Below are 19,775 nucleotides of genomic sequence, written 5' to 3' on the forward strand. Positions count from 1 at the left end.
TACCAGATCCCACCCCTCACACTGGGGTAGCAGCATCAGGGTAATAGGGAGAAGGGAAAAAAATGAGGGAGTGAGGAAGGGGGAGAGGGAGGGAAAGAGAGAGAGAGACCTGTTTGAAAAATAATTGGAGGCTGTTAAAGAGAGGAGCCCAGCATATCACTCTAGTAATGGAAATAAATTCCATTGTATTTGCATTTTAATTTTCCACATAAACAAAGGCCCGGAGTGAGCTGGCTTCGCCAGAATCACCGGCCAGAATTTAATTAGAAATGAAAAGTTTATAGGGTCCTCTTTAATGCGATTAATGCACAGTTAACATTTATCACATACATATGCTGGAATCGCCTTTTTTAAGCAACCACCGGCCATGAAATGAATTTCTTTTCAACTTTTTTAGCATGCGTGAGGAAGGCTGTCTCTGGTGAGGCGGTCCAGTGAGCACACTCCTGACAGCTTGGTAAACTGCAGCCCACAGAGGCTTAGTAGCCCCCATCCTCACTGAGGAAAGTTCAAGGTGGCTTAGAGGGAAGCATGGTCTAGTGGTTAAAGCCTGAGGTTGGGAGTCAGGGGATCTCGGTTGTATTCCCAACTCTGCCACATGCTCACTGCATGACTGACTTGCTCTCAGCGTCTGTTTCTCTGGGTGTTAAAAATAAAAGAGAAATCAGCTGGAAGAAGATATCTCAGCCCCAGACCCCTCCGTGTCTCAGTCTCTCCAGCAACTTGCCCAGTCCTGTTGTATGGGATCTGGATTGTGTCCTGGACTGTGCTGACCCCTCAGCTCATCTCCCTGTGCCTGAGCATTCCTATGCCAGCTGCAGGGACGGGGGAACATCCACAGAGCTTGCCTGATGTGGGAGGCTGGGCCTCCTGGAGGGACTTCTTTACAGTGCCCCAGCTGCCTGCACATTCATATGCATCTCACATGGGCATGAGTTCCTGTGGATCTCATAGGCAATCTCACACGGCTTCTGTGAGATACGCATCTTCCTGCCAATGAGCATGAGTCAGGAGTGCAACAAACTCTGCCTTTGCGGTGTGGGAGCCCCGGCAGCCCTGCCACAAGGACCTGTATTCACTGCTGAGACAGCTCCATGTTTCTTAAGGGGATCCCAAACATGCCTGTTTGGTCCAGAAAACTACTAAGAACGTCTTGTGAGATACTGGGTCTGTCAAGCCTGAACTTCAGATTCTAACATAAACCTACTCAGGAGCAGCTACCAGCTCTCCTTGTGGAAAGGGTAATTATGCCTCAGTCACCCTGAGGGGCCCTGAGAGGTTGCCCTGTGAGTGCTTATAAAAAGCTTGAGCTTGTCTGCACATGGATGCTAGGGAAAGCAAGTCTAAATAAAGAAAAATTATCCATATCCTTTCATTGCAGAGCAACGATGAGATAAAAGGCCAAAGGTGAACACCTCCCTTGTTAATCTGTGCCCTTGCTAGAGCCAGAAGGATATCAGACTTCTCACCTCCCTGCCTCCTCATGAGTCCCAGAGAAGACTGTGGTCCCTTCCTTATGCCCCCTTGCCTGCTCTGGCTGTGTGGCAGACAGGGCTACAGCCCCATTCTACTCCCACACTTCCTTTCCAGCCTTGCAGACAAGCAGAGTAAATAAACCAGGCCCATGGACACAGAGTGTTAGTGTGTTAGGGACACAGCAGGGGAAGGAGGAACATGAAACCTCTATTGATCCCTTGAGGAATGATGTCCCTTCCTTATCTTATCAGATTCTCTTCACTCTTCAATTATAGTCTGTTGAAATTGGCCTCTTAACCCAAACAAGATAACCTGGGTAATGAGGAAAAGAGTGCAAAGGGAGGGGAGAGGAGAGAAGGGCAGAGTCCAGTGCATTAAACTATAGCTATAATTAGAAATATCTCATTTTGTGTAATCTCCTTTGCCCCTACTATCCCTAGGTATCCTCTTCTTGCATCATATATCAGGTGAGCTACCACACATCCACTCCCTGACAAATGTATCACGCCATATACACCCTTCATTCCCTCGCTCGCACTTGGTACCCACAACAGGCGCACGTCCCTACATTTGTGCATGATATTTTCTTTTATATATGTATTTGCCCTGTCATACACATATTGTGTTCAGCAGATGCCACTTTGTCATACACACTTGCACACGTGTTTGTGTTACTGACACTGCCCATCTCACCAGCTGTGTTTCCTCAGCACATTGGTGGTACAGCTCCCAAAGCACCTTATCCCCACATCTGTCCAAAAGAACTGCTGGTGAAGATATGAGCACTGTTAGGACTTCCCCTGCATCTGCTTAGAGCCATAGCTCATCAGTGCATTTACAAGACTCTCTGGCCCTTGGGAAGCAGTGGCGCAGAATCCCGTGCAGAGTCCCACATATTGCTGTGCCTTTGCTCACCACTGTGACTCCCTGCATGTAACTGCAGAGTTGCGACGTTGTTTCCATGGATAAGACTATTCTTAGTTCTTACACAGACCAATAATACCTACTTGCTAAAAGTCTATACTCCCAGCTGGACATGTTGCCCTAGTGATATGCCCAATGCTCCTCCTTGTACACATGTCGCGGGGTATAGGGCATGTCTCGCCCAAATATCCATTACACAGAAGATTGTCTAGTGGAACAATAGAGACTCAAAGGTTTATCTGCACAAAGGCACCCAGGTTTCCATGCTCAAATTACTTCACTGTGCACAGAGTGATCCTGGAGCATATTCAAGAGGTGCAGAAAGTGCTTTCATTTTGGAAGGCCGTGCTCTGAGCAGTGCTAAGGCTTCATTTACAGGCCTGGCATCCTCCTCATGCATGCATGCTTCAAAAGACTGTGTTCCCCAGGATCACTTTATCCCTTGTCTTTCACTGGGCCAGGGGCATTTCCTTGTATACACATCCACCTGAAATGGACCACACTCCCTTCCATTTTATGTCACCCTCTGCCACCAGCTCTCTATTTTTTTTCTGTGGGGCATGAAGAGCAATAGGTATACCATAAATGTGTATTTTTCTTTAAATATTTGCAGGTCACAGAAACTCATGCAAACTGCAAAGGGGGTTTAGAATTGGGGCACTCATCTTTTTACAAATTTGTTTGTTCTTTCTCATGTGCAAGCATACAAACTCATCCATGCAGTTCCTCCCTGCTCTCCAGCCTGCACCCCTCACATGAATCTGCATGCAGCCAGACCACCTTACTCTGTCCCCATCCTGTCTGCCTTCATACTCACAGACCCTAAACTCAGGTTCATGCGTAGCCTGAAATTGTTAAAGCCACATAAGGGAGCTGGATGTTAATACTGAATGACTCGGCATCTTCTTTGGCACAGTGGCCCAAACTGCCTGCTGGGAAGCTGCAGCAGGTCTCATTTTGACAGTATACAATTCAAATCTGCTTCAGCCTTTCCCTCCATCCTTATCTCTTGCTCTTTCCTTATCCAACCCCACCCAACTGTGTTCTCTTCCTATTTTGGAAACTTCATGTTGTGGCTCATCTGTCAAAATCAGCACTACAAATATTGTCTCTTTTAAACTCTAAATTTTCTTTTGTTCCATAGAGAAAGGGAAATTGGGACATTGCACATTTTCCACTCTGCCTCTGCTGGCACTGCCTTGGCGTGTTTGTACATAGTGTATCCCTGAAATACACTTCCCCATGCACTCGGATTGCAAACATTACATCCTTTTCTTCAGAAATGTTATTCCTCCCTTTTCTCTTATTTTATACATCCCCTCCATTCATATTGATTTTATAAATTTATATATATATTTTTGTATGTGTAATTTATGTATAAATTTTTAATTTTTCAAGTTCAAAAGTCTGAAGTTAAACAACCAAGAAGTGGCGAAAATTTAGGCAAATATTAACAGCAGGCACTATTACCTAGCTACATCAGGCTATGGTCTTTCTTTGTAGAGGCTGATGACCAAAACTTGTTCTTAAAAGTATTTTTAGAGAAACTTGGGTATATTGAAAGGCAGTAATCCCTTTAAGAAGAGTCCAAATCTTAGTGCTCAAAGAATCTAGTGAAATTTTAAAGTGAGAGCTTGAAAGTGAGCAGTGGGATAATGATGCTGCTGTTGTATTTTCGCCCAGCTTGAAACAAATGAGGATTGATTTTGGGAATAAAAGGGCTGTGATATTATTCCTTCCTGACCAATGAAATGAGTGCTCTTTTTGTTGCCAGAACTATGCAAACTACCCTGGAACTAGAGGTGGTACAGGGCATCCTGTCTGACAGATACATGAGGGTTTCTTTTGTGACTTTGTTATCTGGTTGCAGTGTCTGCTTTTCCTTGTGTAAATTAGCAAGCAGACATCAGTCTGGTTGCAAAACATGGGTACCACCCTTCTCAAATGAAATACAGTGATGGGCATTTTGAGCAGAGCTGATCACTAATCTTGAAGCAATTTGTCTTCCAAGCAGAGATGGCTATTTAACCCTTATGCCTTGGAACCATAAGAGAGGGAAGAATTCTTACCTTGAAAGGAGGAGGATCTGTTGAAAATGGAGCTAAATATAAGAATAGTAATTTTTTTCCCAGGAGTGAACAATTCTTAGAGGCAAGCTCCATCCTACCTGTGTATGTGTGCATGTGTTAGGGAATTGCTAGAAGTCTGGGAAACAGTATGCTGTGCAGGTTTTAGAAATGCTACAGGAACTGCAGAGTTAAGGGATGACGAAAGCAAGAAATGTCCTATTTCTATTTTTCATAGAGGCAGGGTCAAGCCACCAGAATCTCCCTTCCTGAATTAACAGTGAGGTTTGGGTAAATGTTTTATATATAGCATTTTCTGGGAAGTCTATCTGGGTACTCACAGTCTGTTAGCTCGGGCTTTGGCACATCACTCTCCCTCCTCTCTGTCAAAACTAGTACACACATAAATCCCAAGCCAGACAAAGGACAAAGGAATATCCTTCCCTGACTGCACTGAACTCCTGAATATGCTTCCTTTTGCAGAGCAGCATTTTGTGTCACCATCTACGTGCCTGCTCAGAGACACGTGCCCTCTACCATATACCAATATGTAGTATCCAACCAAGAGCCACGTTTTCCCAAAGGTGCCTATCTGCCTTGCACTTACAGTCCCTGTATAAATGTCCTGTACAAAAAATGCAGTATAATTTGGCTTTTTTGTTCCTTATACCCACCTCTGAACACATTAACCTTTCAAATCTGCCTACTATATACTAATGTACCCTGTACACTCCTTCTTACCTTCACTCCTCCTCAATGTCAGTATGGACAGACTTATTCTCTCCATGTCTCAAACATTTCATGCATATATCCTGTCATTCTTCATACCTCAACCACAGCTATTCCTCTCCAATGGCTCCGGGATTAAACTATTGTGTTGTCCATTTCCCAGTGACAAGGGGTCTAGTTACAGGGTTATTGATTAGTTTTCATCCAGACAGATGGATCTGCCTTTGGTTTCCCCACCAAAATCCACCTCTGTATGGGCTGATTGTCACTGCTCCAGGGATAGGATTTCACCAGGAGACCACCCTCCATGCAAACATCCTTCACCCAGGCCACAGATGGTAATAAATGGAGTCAGGCTGAGCCATAATAAAAGCAATTGAGTGGGTTACCTGTGCAGACATGAGATTTATACCTCCTCATATTTGATGTGATTGTTTTATTGAGTTCTCAGTGCAGTTAGGATGCCATTTATTTATTTATTTATATGCCTACTTATCATGGGAAAGGGGGGAGGCTCTTTCAGCCTGGCTGGTGTGCAGTCTCCATCTTGTCAAATATGAGCCTATAGAAAGGGACTCTTCAGTTTTGCTCTGCTTTTTACCTAGACTTGGGCTTGATGAGTGAGGCCTTCCCACATATCTCATTTCCTATGACAGACAAAGATGTTTGTTTCAGGACCCCTGAAACCTTGAGGACTGTCTGAATTATGAGCCTAGTAGAAGCTAAGGGGCTGGTATAAACCACAACATGTGTATATGCTGATTTTCTAAAAGTGCCTCTTGAAAGAAATTCCTATTTATGCTGTGCCTGTTTTGGACAATGGTTTGTGATCTATGCACAGAGCCTCTTTATGCTATTGCAATAGAAATAGTAAGCACTGGCATTTCTTCTGACTCTGTGATCACATATAGGCATTGAGAAATATTAGCAGGTGTAAATTGATTGGAAATGAATATTTGTAAGTGCACCCTGAGGAATTTGGAAAGCAAGTGATTAGATTTGTGATTTTCAGCTGGGTAGATAGCCATGTAAGTGCTGCAAAATCAGCCCTCAGTTACTGGCAATAGAGAAAATTGGAGGCTAGTGCTGAATATCATAGTCTTTAGTATTTCATCACAAGCCGAACCGTGGTTTTTGGGGTTTTCCATCTCCTCTAGTCAAGTGGTAGCATGAGAATTTCAGTTCTCATTTAATAAAGTATGTTGCCAGTGCTTGTGGGGGCTTGAAAAGGGACCTGTCAGCTTTCAGAGGACTCAAAGGACTGCATTGTTAAGATGTTTTTAAAGATGTTTAATAGGAGTCAGATATCCAAATCCCCTTTAAAATTTAGAGTAGAAAAGAGAAAACAAGTGAAAACAAACCTACATTGTATTACAAGTGCTCATGATTCTTATGCCAATTACACAGTTTAGGCTCTACCTTGGCATTTTTAAACAGTTGGGACTGATAAATATGGCAATGCAGCTGTAGGCTCCAATAGGTTAATTTGAATTAGAGTGGAAAGAAATCCTCATTCCTGTTAGTCTCAGTTTAAAAAATAATCATTTGGGAGAAGAACTCAAACCCTTCTGATGCTTTCATGACTAGTAATCATTGTTGGAGCCATCTACACACAGATGCGATTTCCTAAACCCCCAGTGAGTATGTGGATGTCAGACCAATGGCAAATGCTTTTAGAAGTTTTTGGTTTTCCATTTATAGAGACCAACAGCAAAAGTGTGATGTCTAAATATTTTGCTGATTTTCAGTGGAGAGCTTGAATTCCATTTGAATTTCACTATGCCTTAATTAAGGACAATAGAATCTAAGTGAAGATCAGTCTTGTTCAACTGTTTTGAAGTCGTATACTGTTATTCAAGTAAAATGAAAATCTTTTGTTTGAATATTCTTTGGGGTTAGAGATGGGAGTTTTCTGATATTTGATATATGTCTGAAAACACGACTTTGTTTTGTATGTGTCATGTCATATCATAAAAGGTCCAGCTGGCCTGCTAGACCATTATCTGTCTCTTTAGCCAACAGAAGATTATTTTTTATTGTATATTTGCTTGTTATTAATGCCACCTACTTTTATATATTCCAAGAAATCAGGAATTCCTATGGGATGCAATTCCACATTTTAATGGACCTCCCTATCAGAGGATACCTTCTGCTACCATTTAAATGTTTCCTTTCTTATTTGCCTCCCTTCATTCCTGCCTATAGTGCTTTGTTTAAATGTGAATAATTCCTTTCCTGTTGGAAGGACTGTGCCCTTCAGATCACTATATTGTTCTCACCCCTTCATCATTTCTTGGCCAAGCCACTTATATTTTCTCCTCTTTTCTCTCAAAGTCAAATGAGATTTTTCCACATAATACTGATTCTGGTAAGTGAGGTTTAGCTCCATAAGACTCACTCACCCAGCGCAGAACTGCAGCTACCTCTATGGCAGAATGCAGCAATAATTCAGTAGTTGCAAAAGCTGGAAAATATTTGACTTCCAGCAAAAAATCAAGCTTTTTGTACATCTATAGAAAAAGGAAGGGCTGGGATTTTTAGGTGATAAAGGGGCCGATACGGTTCTGAACTTCAAGGTTCAGAGAACAGGGAGTTCAAAACTTCCCAGGCACAACCAATTCTACTTGCTGACTGGCTCTGTTGAGCTAATATCTCTGCAATATGAAAATTAGAAAAAATGCAGCTAGCTTATTGTACTTCCCCCCATACAACCTTCCAATGGCCAGATACGATGAATAAGACAAAGAGAAATGCTGTGAGCATTCATTTACTCTTTCAGCTGCAGTAACATTGTTTGTAACCTCTGCTTTATGAGCCTGTCCTTTATTTACAATGATAAAAAGAAGATAATAGCAGGTTTGTGTCTGATGGAAAAGAGTCTGAATTTAAAGGAGTATATTCCCTGTAATGAAGCCCTGTGTGACCCGATTACATTCTTTGCTCCGCTGAAAGCAACTGGCTAGGAGAAATCTTCTACCTTGAGAGTGTGCCCTGATGCAGGAAACCACATAGGAACCTTAAACTCAGCATCAGCTGGGAGAGAGGATTCCTGCTAGAATCCCAAGTTTCTTCCCTGCGCGCTAGGAACGCCAGTTTACAAGTCCTGGTAATCTCCATTGAGTACTGTTGGACAAGTTTTCTTCACCCCTGCCTTGCACCAAAACAATGTCAGACGGAGGCAAACCCAGTGTATCTGACAATCGAATATTTGGTGGCTATATTGAGAAAACTGACATGTGCCTGCTAAATACCAGCAGTGGTGATAGGTTTGTGTGACACGCACACCCACACACATGCTTGCAAGTTAAAACTCAGACAGTTCACCCCAAGCTCACTGCAGACAATGCAGTTGTCACTACTTTTGATCACTATGAACAAGCTGCCATTGGAGATATTCTGTACTCTTACAGCTACTCCCTAGACTCAATACCTGTCTTCCAAGAATTCCAGATTTGTTCAGGGAGAAGGAAAAACAAGGAGATTCACAGTGACTTTGGTGGGATGTCCTTTGGGGATTTCTCAAGTGCTGCTGGCTAGCGAGGGTGGCTCAGAAAGCTCTGTTTGCGTAATACTGATTTCTTCATACAACACAGCTCCTGCCCTAATGTGCCTGCTTCTTGGCAGATAATTGTCTTGAAATGTTACATTTACCTCAATTGCATGAGCTAAAGCCTCAGCTGATGTAAAACAACCTAGCTCTAGTTTTGAACTTTTTATCGTTATGTACTCTATTCAATGGAAAGTTTTAGTGAAAGATCATACTGAGTCTTACAAAAGTAACTAAAAGCTGTTATTTTTGTTTTACAGATGGCAAAACAGCCTTCTAAGGAGTCCGTGTGACCTGCCTAAGATCAGTCAGAAAAATAATGTCAGAACTGGTAAGAGCAATCTGATCTTTGAATATGCCATTCTTTGCTCTAAACTACAGGCCGGTCTGCAGCCGCTGAAATTGGCCGTATGCGCAATAATATTTCAATGTACAAGTATGTTTCACTGGTCCTTATAACGCAAGTCAATGTACGTGTCTTTCCATATGTATTTTTAAAAGCACATCATTACTGGAGACTTTAACTAGGCATCATTAGCCAATTGCTATATCGTGAAAATGGAAACATCTCCCTAAACCATATGCTTAACGCTAGAAATTAATTGGTACCCAATACCTAAGAGAAGATCGAAAGAGCATCTAGCAGTTTGACTGAGATAATATGTGAACTAAACTCTGTTCTCTGCCATGGGGTATCAGTTAGGTCTGTTCTCAGGAACTCAGGGTCCAAAGTGTATCCAGAAGACTGACTGAACTCTGAAATGCTTTACCTTTGACATGCATTGACTAAGAATGAACTGGGAGTTCCCAGTACTGAACCTGGCCATCCAAGAACTGGGATAGAGGTGAAAATCAGGGGGAGGTTGTTTTGCTTTGCCTTTCTGGACCTCATTCATTAATCCAAGATATTTCATTAATTTAAGAGAAGCAGGAAATAGTGCTTAAACAACAATTGCATAACTTGCAGTACTGTGAAAGTGTTCCGTGACGTGCTCCCTCCTGTTTCTACTAACGTACACTGTCTAATTTCTCTGGGACGATTATCATCTCATGAAACCTATGTTCTTAGGTGAACTATATGATTTGCTAAACAAAGGAAAAGTTTTCACTAGCACCTGCCTCCAAGTTCATTTTTAGGAGACTGCCACAAGGAGCATCTAAATTTAGCAGTGTCTAAATTCACTTGTAACAGTCTAACCTGAAAGGACCAAAGAGAACTGGTTTGTAGTCATATGATAGATGGGAAAGTTTGGGCTGGCAGAGTGCTCAAGAAGCAAGGTGCTCAAGCAATTTAAAACATTAATTGCATACCAAAGAATTAACACTTCTGTCATTTGCCTGCTTCTCAATTACATGCACTGTGTATATGTGTGTGAGTTTACATATATACATGTACATATACACGTTTGTATGTATGTTATGTGTACACCAAACATACACAATTGGTATATGCTGCATAGTGCTTATTGTATGAAGAGGGAACAGGAAAGCGCAGAGATAACTGATCTCGGTCCTGTCATTTCTGGTGCACTTTGCTTACGAACTCATATACTCCCTAGATTTTTCCCGTAATTAAAAGAAATCTACTGTATAGCAGAAGACTCTAGTATTTTTTCCTGAATCTTTACAGGGTAGTTAAGACATGTTTTTTTCACTAGAACTTGTATCTACCCTTTGTCTGCGTGAGTTTGGAATGAAGAAGTTTTTGATATAACTCAGAACTAAATAACATGTTGTCCCAAAAGAGTCCTTCTAGTCTCAGTGAAGTAGTGACAGATCATGGCAATGTAGGCAAACAGAATTTTTAAAAATCGTAAAAACATTTTAAGTGTTTAAGGGAGAATTTTAAAACTGAATTGAAACTGTTGTTCTGTAGTCTCTCACCCAAAGACCTTTACTAATGTTAGACTAATTCTCAGAAAGAAAATAAAAGGTAATTAATAAATTTTCAGAAAGTCTTATAATAACCAAAAGTAATTTTTTTCTGTCTACAAGGACATCTCCATTTTGAAGCACAGTATTCACAGTCTATCTAGGGATATAGGTAACTTCTTTTTCCACAAATGCATTGCTAATTTGCCTTAAGATGCTCAAACGCTCCTGGATGTAGTTCTAACTGTTCTAGACATTGGGTAAAACTAGATTTTGTACTGGAAATGCCACATTTTGCAGAAGTAAGAAGACAGATATTTATTGATGGCTAGGTTTTAAAATTGTCATCTCTCTGAAGCTGCTCAGAGACTAAGTGTTAGATTAACTCCAATTTGTGATTGGTGATCAGAGAGATGACAATTTACTGCAGGTAAGGGATTTGCTATTACAAAGAAACTGTCCAGATTCTCTATGTGAATTTTTACAATGAGGGAGAGAAAAATGTATATTTAAATTGTGAGCTTCTTTGTGTTTTGTGAGTTCTGTGAGCTGGAGTCATGAAAGTCACTGGAGTGATGAAACTCACGCTACTCTCCACAGCACTAGGATTGGGCGCTAATATACTCAATATTTCCTATTTCACTGCAATTTTCCCCCTGTTCTTGTCGTGTTCTTGTCTAAGACAGACTTGCAAATTTTATGACTTGTGTTATGGGCTCACTTCCTCACAGATGTGAGTTTTGAGGAGCTTCATACAAAGGTGAACAGTGGGAAGTTTGGTGTGAATTTTTTAAAGGAATGGGGAAAAACTCAATCTTATGAAGCTAAAATGCTCTTGAGCCTTGGGGACTACACACTCAAATACCATTGTCATGGTGGGTGACAGCTGAGCTTCTCTAGTATAATAATACTTAGTAGCTACAAAACACTTGTCCTCAAAGTATTTTATAAGCACAATCTAACTGGCATCTGTTTCCACCTCCTTCTGAGAAAAATTAGTTTTCATTTCCAGTGTGGGGAAACTGAGGTACAAAACTCCCCAAACCCTGCCGTAGACTGGTAGCATGGTGGGAGCCAAATCTGGTGCTCAGCTTTCTGCCTGGGACAACACAACCCAGACGTGAGGCACAGGGTCCATCTGGCATGAGACTGAGACTTCAATGACTTTTGGATGCTGAGATCCCTTAAGCTAGCTCAAGTATAAATATATGTTGGGTCTGTACATGCTGTTTCTCCAAAGAGCCTATGGCCATTCCTCTGGACTTCCCTGCCACCAGCTCAGTTCCTTACAGGTATAGTTGTCTGTCCTTCCACAGCTGCCTTTGTAAGGTGTCTGAATGTCAAACTGTTATTATTTCAGTACCTGACCGAGAGAGTAACAGAGACCTGGAGGTTTTTTAGGAGGGTGTATAATTAGCCGATCAGTATTATGTTACCCTGTTCATAACTTAATAACCATTTTAATACAGATGGCACACACAGGGATAATTTCCTAGGGTAGCCTAGCAGTATATTACAGAGACAGTGTGTCTGAGGGAATCTTTCTTAGCCAAGGTACATTCCACTAGCTAATTCTACCTGCTGTTTTCAAGATGATTTGGGATAATTCCATATCATTTGCAAAATATTAAAACCCATTTATATAGGATGCCAGATTTGGAAATACACACTCTGAGTTATTAGACATATTTTGATAAATCTGCCATGAAAAGTGCAAGACAAAAAAAATACCACTGTGCTTTCCTTGCTATTTATTTTTTGCTTCCCTTGCTAGAAATACACCAGGTTTTGGTTTTGGTTTTTTTAATCTGGCTAAATTTGTTATATATCAAAAAGGCCAGTATACTGATTTGTGCATTTTATCTATGTAGACACTAAAAAGCCTGCATGCTTATTTACACATACACTGTGTATATATATTTGGCTGGGAAGACCCATACATTTGGAATTGCATCCAAAATTTCATGTATTTTTACTCTGTTGGTGAGGTATTTCGTGCCTATGTATGTACCTTTTGCAAATATCTTTGCATTACTCTGTTTCTAGAGGTTGTATTTCTGTGTGCACAGTCAGGGTATCTGTACATACATAACACTAAAACGGTGTAATTACTTTTACTGTGTGCACAACAGTGTTGTGTTGCCAAAGTGTGAAGATCTGATGTACGTTGTGTTTGTACGCGCAGGCATGTGAGCCGTCTGAGTGCTTTGACGTCTGTCAGTACTTGATTACATCTATTCCTTTTTCTCCTGCATCGATCCTGATTTTTTTTTTGCCTGTCATATAGTTATTTTTGTCACCTCAAACCTGAGACCAAATCTGAGTCCCTCCAAGAACAAAATCAACAAAATCTGCACCCTAGTAGCCGGGGGAGAAAATGAGGCAGGAGGAGCGGGGCAAATGGTTTGCTAGTGCGAAATCGATTCTGCTGCTGCCCAGCCTTCTGCGAGATCAGGGATCAGACCGAGTCGGGCCACAGGGACCGCGGAGAGCAGCGCTCCCCAGCCGGGTAGAGAACCGCCCGGCGAATTTAGCCGTTCCCTCAGGCTATCGATGGGGAGTGAGCCGGGGGAGTGGGTGCAAGGCAATCCTTCCTCCCGCGCCCAGCGGCTCGCGGCTCTGAGCCCGGCTTGGCAGAAGATGACGGCAGCCTTTCGGCTCAGAGTTCTAGTACCCTGGCAAGGCTGGAGGTCATCTGCACCCCGGTAGGGGTGTTCGAGAGACTCGGGAAACCCCGGCTGCGCAGCCCGTCACCCCTCAAGCCTGAAGAGCACCCAAACGTTGCGGCAGTGCCGGGCTGCTCGGCGGGAGCCCAGCTGCTCTGGCAGCAGCGCTGCCCCGGCCCCCGGCTGCCCCCTGCCCGGGCGGCGGGCACAAGCTGCGGCCCTGCCGCCGTGAGCCCCGGCCCGGATCCGCGCTCCCGCTGCTCGGGGCGGCTGCTGCGGGAACGGGCAGCTGCTTTCCGTCCCGCTGCTTTCCGTCCCGCTGCCCGGAGCTGGGCTCGGAGGTCACGGCGAAGCCAGGGAGCGCCCGCTGGACAGGCCGGGGACTGGCGGGCTATGCCCACGGGTCCCGCTGCGGACAGGGGACCGGAGAAGGCTGGATCTACCCTGACTGAGGAAGGATTAGGCCGTCCCAGCAGTTGGAAGGGGTTTTATGGGGCCGTAAAGATGCGACTGGGCCGCGAGCTGCGGGGTTGCTCTTACCTGTTTATGGAGGAGACGCTGGGGACCGTGTCGTTGTCGCAGATGCCCTCGGCCAATAACCTGTCCCGGATCTCCCAGGCGAACATTGTCGGGTTTTGTCTTTTGTACTCGGCGATTTTATCCACTACTTTGGGGGTGGCCACTTTGGGTTTGGAGCCTCCGATCACGCCGGGCTTGATGCTTCCCGTCTCGTAATACCTGCACAAAAGATGGTCAGTGCCCTGCCATCCTCGAGCACCCAGAGCCCCAGTGGCCCCCAGAGCGCCCCGCGGACCCCTGCCCCATGTCCCACCTCGGTTTCGGCCCGCGGGTGCGCGGCCTCGGGCCGTGGCCGCTCGGGCGCTGCATATCGCCGCTCCGCGAGGCGCCAGGCGGCATGACCTGGGGCTAAGGCAATCCCTTCGTCTCTCTAGGGCTCGCTCTCCTTTTATTTTTTTTTTTTTTTTGTTTGATTTTTTTCTCTTTCCCCCCACCTTTTTTTTAATTTTTTTTTTTTTTTTTTTTTTTTTTTTTGGTATGTGTGTGTGTATGCTAGAAGCGAGGGGCGCTGCCTCCCTCTTCCCCCGCTTTACGCGCACACACTTCTTTTAGGCCCTGGGGTCGGGAAATTAAACAGAAACCCTCTCGCCGCTGCAGCCGTGCGGAGGTTAAGGCCGCCGAACGCGGGATCGGGCCGGGAAGGGGGCGTGGGCAGCGGGCAGTGGCGGGCTCGCACTCCCCCGCCTGGATCTCCGGGCCGGCCGCTCCGAATCGGGGCGCTGGCCGGGCTGCGGATGCAGGAGAAGGGTTTATCCCGGCCCCGGGGTGCCTCTAAAGCGGGCGCTGGTAGCGGGCAGCGCCAGCCCGCGCCCCGCTGTCCGTGAGCTCCGCTGGCCGCAGCGTTTCTGTGCCGGCCCTCGCCGGGCACGGCGGCGCGCGTAGCGCTCGCACGGGCGGCTGGGGCACTGCCGCCTGTCACAGCGCTCCGCAGCCGAGCGGCGGCCCAGGGCCCGGGCTCTGCCCGAGCTGCCCCTGGGGATATTGCACACCTCATTTGGCGGTGATCGGTTACCGCGGGCTTTTATTTATTTATTTGTTTGCCCCGTTGTTTATTTACCCGTGTATTTGGTAAGGCTGCTTACGGCTTGTTGTGAGTTAGGATTTTTTTTGTTGTTGTTGTTCCTGATGGATTGGGGATTTTTGGTCGTTCTTTCGTTTTGTTTCTCCTGTCCCTTCTCTTTTCCGCCCTCCCACCCACTCTTCTCGAATTATTTTGTCCTCCCAGGAGTTTTCAAACACCGCCGGTGAGGGAAGGGGGGAAGCGGGGGAGAAACACGTCCTTGCCAGCTGGAGGAGGGGGCCCTGCTCAGCCGCGGGCTCCCACTGTGCGAAGGTGCCGGGGCCGCTCGGGGTCGTGGCGGGGAGAGCCCGGTGCCGCGGGAAGGGCGGAAGGTCATACTGGAGCGGGGAAGGGATGCAACGTTGCAGTCTCAGGGGAGGGGAAGGAGCTGCCTCTTTCCTTACCTGCCCAAGATCTTGCTGACACAACCGTGGCTGACCCGCAGCTGCCTGGAAATGTCACAGGGTCGCACCCCCTGGTGAGCCAGCTCCACTATCCTTTGTCTCACCACGTCAGGTAGGGGCCTGCCGTTCACAAACACCCCCCCGAGCTGGTTCACACCCCCGTGCCCTGCTGGGGAAAGAGAAATAAAAAAAAAAACACAACAACCCACGCACACCAGAAACACACCGTTAGTCGTGGATTCTTTACCACTCGCACTGCAAATTCTCCAGTCATTACAAATGGATGGAGGTGATGGCAGGGAGTCGAGAGTGGGGAACAGGACGTGGGGAAGCGATAGAAGATAAAGAGGGAGAAGGAGAGAAAGGAGCTAAAAACAGGGAGAATGAGAAAATGAGAGAAAGAGCTAGAGAAGGAAGGAAGGAAGGAAGGAAGGAAGGAAGGAAGGAAGGAAGGAAGGAAGGAAGGAAGGAAGGAAGGAAGGAAGGAAGGAAGGAAGGAAGGAAGGAAGGAAGGAAGGAAGGAAGGAAGGAAGGAAGGAAGGAAGGAAGGAAGGAAGGAAGGAAGAAAGAAAGAAAGAAAGAAAGAAAGAAAGAAAGAAAGAAAGAAAGAAAGAAAGAAAGAAAGAAAGAAAGAAAGAAAGAAAGAAAGAAAGAAAGAAAGAAAGAAAGAAAGAAAGAAAGAAAGAAAGAAAGAAAGAAAGAAAGAAAGAAAGAAAGAAAGAAAAAGAAAGAAGAGGAGGAATGATGCAAAGATGGAAAGGGAAGGCAGAATGAATTTTCCCGAGACGGAGGAAGATTGTTCTCCACCTTCCCGCACGCCGCCCTCCCTCCCCGAGCCGCTCTCCTCCTGCGGTCCCGATCGGGATGCCGGAGCGGTGGATTCTCACGGCCATTGTGATGGGCCGAACATGGAAACAGAGCAGGGCAGAGATGTACTCCCAAACTCCAGAGCTCGACCTCTTAGAGGCTCCGGGCGGACTCTGCCGCAGTCCCCTTTCTCTTTACTCCTGGGCTTTTTCTCTCATTTTCTTTCCAGGATTTTCTATCACGTTGTCAATTACAGTTCCTCGCGAACTCCGCCCTCCCTCACCCCGCGGCATGTCCCCCATGCAAGCAGTCCTATCCCGTTATTTTGGGATGCGAGTTGAAAGGACTCACAGAGAAAGAGAGAAAAGGAAAAAATGGAGGGAGGGAGAGAGAGAAAAAAATATTTTGAGTCCCACAGCTGGTGTTCCTTTACAGGCAGACTTTCTCTCTCATTAGGTTTCGATGTTTACAGAAAAAAAAAATCCAGAAAAAAAAATAACAGACCCGTACTGTTTCGGGTTTGGGTTTGTTGTTTTGGTTTTTTTGTTTGTTTGTTTGTTTTTTTTTTTTCCCACCGTACAAATCTAATTCATGGAGAATTTAAATTCTCCGTTTTCCTCTGTTCCCCCCTTTTCAGGCAAAAACCTGCTCTCGCTCAGATAGCACTGCTAGGATGGCTTTTTTTCCCCCCAATCTGTCTTTCTCCATTTCTAGAAAAAACTTGGGGGAAAAAAAAATAAGTATGCACCTGCTAAGAGTGGACACGAGAAACGGAGTGGCGGGGATTAAGGGAAATATCTCCTTTTGGGGCGCAATAAGACAGTTGGTCGTGAATCAGACGTGTGCGTTCGAGCCGAGAGCAGCTCGCCGTTGCCAGGGCACGGGGAGATGCCCGCTCGCAGGCGGCACAGCTTCGCTGGCGCTGCTACCTGAGCAGCGGAATATCCAGCTGATATAGCTGTGCAGTGCACTCTGTATTAAAGCTTTCCTTTCACACAACCCTAACCTCCAGTATTTTCCTCTCCAAGAGATCTTAGTTCGTTTTGCAGTTTGCTGAAAAATGATCTGTTTGTATTTTCGTTGTGGTTTTTTTCTCTCCTGCTTCTGACACTGACTTATTGGCTCTGAACTTAGTGGAAACTCTCATTGCCCTGCGATCGATCCAAGTCCTTTCGTACAAATAGAGTTTTTCCCATCTCCCCCACCCCTTCAGTAACACCTTCACACATCCCCTCCCAGCCCCACCGGCCGGGGCGCCGGCTGGCTTCCCCGTCGTTTCCCGCTGAACCGGGGTTATGTTTTGCATTCTTTTGTTAGTCTTTTTAAAACATATTTAGGGTTTCAGAGGGGACGGGGGATATTTATCTTCTTCCACTAAAACCCGCGGGTATATATTGTTGTGTTATTCCTCCATTTGTTCAGAACCCCTTCTGCACATGTTGCCTCTAAAGTTACAAGATAGCAATTTCTTCGGCAACTCCACGATAAATAATTCAAAGCACCTATTATAACTCGCATTACAAAGTATTAAAGGACAACAGATGCAAAAAGATTAAAAATTAATAATTCAAATTATTGCAGTCCGGATATTTTTCACACGAGTTTGTTTTGTTCTGCCCCGTGGTTTTCTAAGATTCTTTCTATCAGAGCAGTCAGATATTTGCGTGCGTTTGTCTGCATGTGAGTGCCGGCATCTGTGTGTGCACAGGCTCAGTCGTGCCGCTGTGGTACCGATCGTGTGTGCTGTCTGTATGTCAGAGCCTGTGCCCGCATCTCTTTAAATTGCTTAATAATATCCAGGTCTGTAGCTCTAGAAATACACTTTAGGAAACGAATCAAATGTTGATGGGGTCTTATTGTTTTGTTTAGATTTGGTGTTCTTTTCCCCTAATCGGAAGCCAAAAATTGGTCGGGAATCTCCCTGGAGTTTTTAAAAAATCAGCGACAGTGAAATGCCTCTTTGGTCTGCTGACATGTTTCGGATCGTACTGGAGCCGGAATTACTGACATCGCGTCTGGAAACCGATCGCACCGCTGAAAACTAAAAATAATGTCTAAAGCACGGGGTGTTTGCTGTTAAAGCTCTTTGGAAATCAAACCTCACATTTTAAGCAATGTATTCTGGAAATCAGTTATTAGGAAACAGAAAGGCAATTACCTACATCCGCGTTTGGGGATTTAATCTTAGGTTTGTATTTCTGCACATTCCTTCTCAAGGCAAAATCGGGATTTTTTTTTTTAAGTTCAAGCATTTCCATTTTCTATCTTTTCGATTTGTGTTTTATGCAGCGGGCAGGGCGTGTCCTCAAAAGTTTCGGTGTCAAAAGTTACAAATTGCTCTTAATTATTCATTTCCTGACTCAACATACTCTCAATCTCGGTTTTCTGTTTGTATTTTTTCTTCTTCAATTTAAATCTCGGAATTATTGTCTCTCTTGCGGTTTAATTAAAATCACTGGAAATTCCTTGTTACAGTCCCTGGTAAAAGAGGCTTTTCACGTTCCTTCGTCCCCCTCTTAAGAAAGGCTTTAAAATTGAAAATGTAGCACGAATGCCCTTTCCTCTGTAGCAGGAATGTATTTAAAATTTACACCGGGTATCTGGTAAATAAACTAGGAGGGATCGTGACTTCTAGGGAGCCTCCAAAGCCATTTCATCTCCCTGCCATACAATTGTCCTATTTTTTCCCGCAGTCCAACCTTTCGCCCAACGAAAACGACTCACAGAACAGGCACCGACTAACCCGCCATTAATTCGAAACTGGCGTCTTCCCTGTCTGCCACCGAAATCCAAAATCAAAGCAAAGAGCATCGCTCGCGGGGAAATCTGGGGGGTTAAAGCGCGGAGCGTTGCGGGGAGTCCGGCCCGGCTGGGCTCGGACAGGGAAAGGGCCCGTCCCGGGGGCTGGCACGAGTGAGTCAGAATAAACTCTTGTTGTCTGAGGGGCGATGGGGAAAGTGTATTTGCAGAGCATAGCTGCGGTTCGGAGGGGGCTTTCCCTGGCGCGCTCAGGGCACGCAGCGCAGGCACGGCAGCGCTCAGACCCCTACCCTCGGACTGGGGGTGCTGGCCCCGCCCCGCTGCCGGCACGGAGCTCTGCTCCTCGGCTCGGCCGGCTGCCCGGCATCCTTGCTCTGCCGCTCGGGCCGGCAGCCTCCGTCCTGCCTCCTGAACGCCTCTCTAAGCCGGCATCGGCCAGGGTGAAAAGGTGGACCTGGAGGAGGATCAGGTGAGGAAGGATGGCTGGGGAAGGAGGAATGAAAGGATGAGAAAGGGACAGCAGCGGAAGGAGCCGGGCTCCAGTACTCACGGTGCATTGCTGAGAAGGGGTCCTGCTTTGCAGTGCATATCCATGGGAGGCAAAGGAGGGGAAGAAATCGGCTGAAGCCGCCGTGTCGCCTCTAAAACTCAACTTCAAGACTTAGGGAGAAAAAAAATGAAAACAAAACAAAACAAAACAAAAAAGCACACGAGGAGAGGAGAGGAGGGGAGCGGCGGGATGCGCTGGGCCCCCGGCCCGGCGGAGCGGGCAGCGAAGTACTTTCCGGGGGGCGGGAGGGCTGCGCCGGCCTTGGGGGAGTCAGCAGAGTCCGTGGGAGCGAGGGACTGGCGGCGCCGGGGGGCAGGTGGGTGTCATGGCTGGGA

General features: G+C 45.6%; 1 protein-coding gene across 1 annotated transcript in view; it reads right to left on the reverse strand.

Annotated features, from left to right (window-relative positions):
* The window catches only part of PAX2 (paired box 2), an 85,484-nt gene extending 66,000 nt beyond the window's left edge, over nucleotides 1-19,484 (reverse strand). Inside the window, 4 exon segments of the mRNA XM_058810923.1 lie at nucleotides 13,821-14,018; nucleotides 15,324-15,492; nucleotides 19,441-19,462; nucleotides 19,464-19,484. Coding sequence (XP_058666906.1) covers nucleotides 13,821-14,018; nucleotides 15,324-15,492; nucleotides 19,441-19,462; nucleotides 19,464-19,484 — 410 coding nt within the window.
* Between the last annotated feature and the right edge of the window lie 291 nt (nucleotides 19,485-19,775).

The sequence above is a fragment of the Ammospiza caudacuta genome, chromosome 9 (assembly GCF_027887145.1).
Source record: "Ammospiza caudacuta isolate bAmmCau1 chromosome 9, bAmmCau1.pri, whole genome shotgun sequence".
NCBI classification, from domain to species: Eukaryota; Metazoa; Chordata; class Aves; order Passeriformes; family Passerellidae; genus Ammospiza; species Ammospiza caudacuta.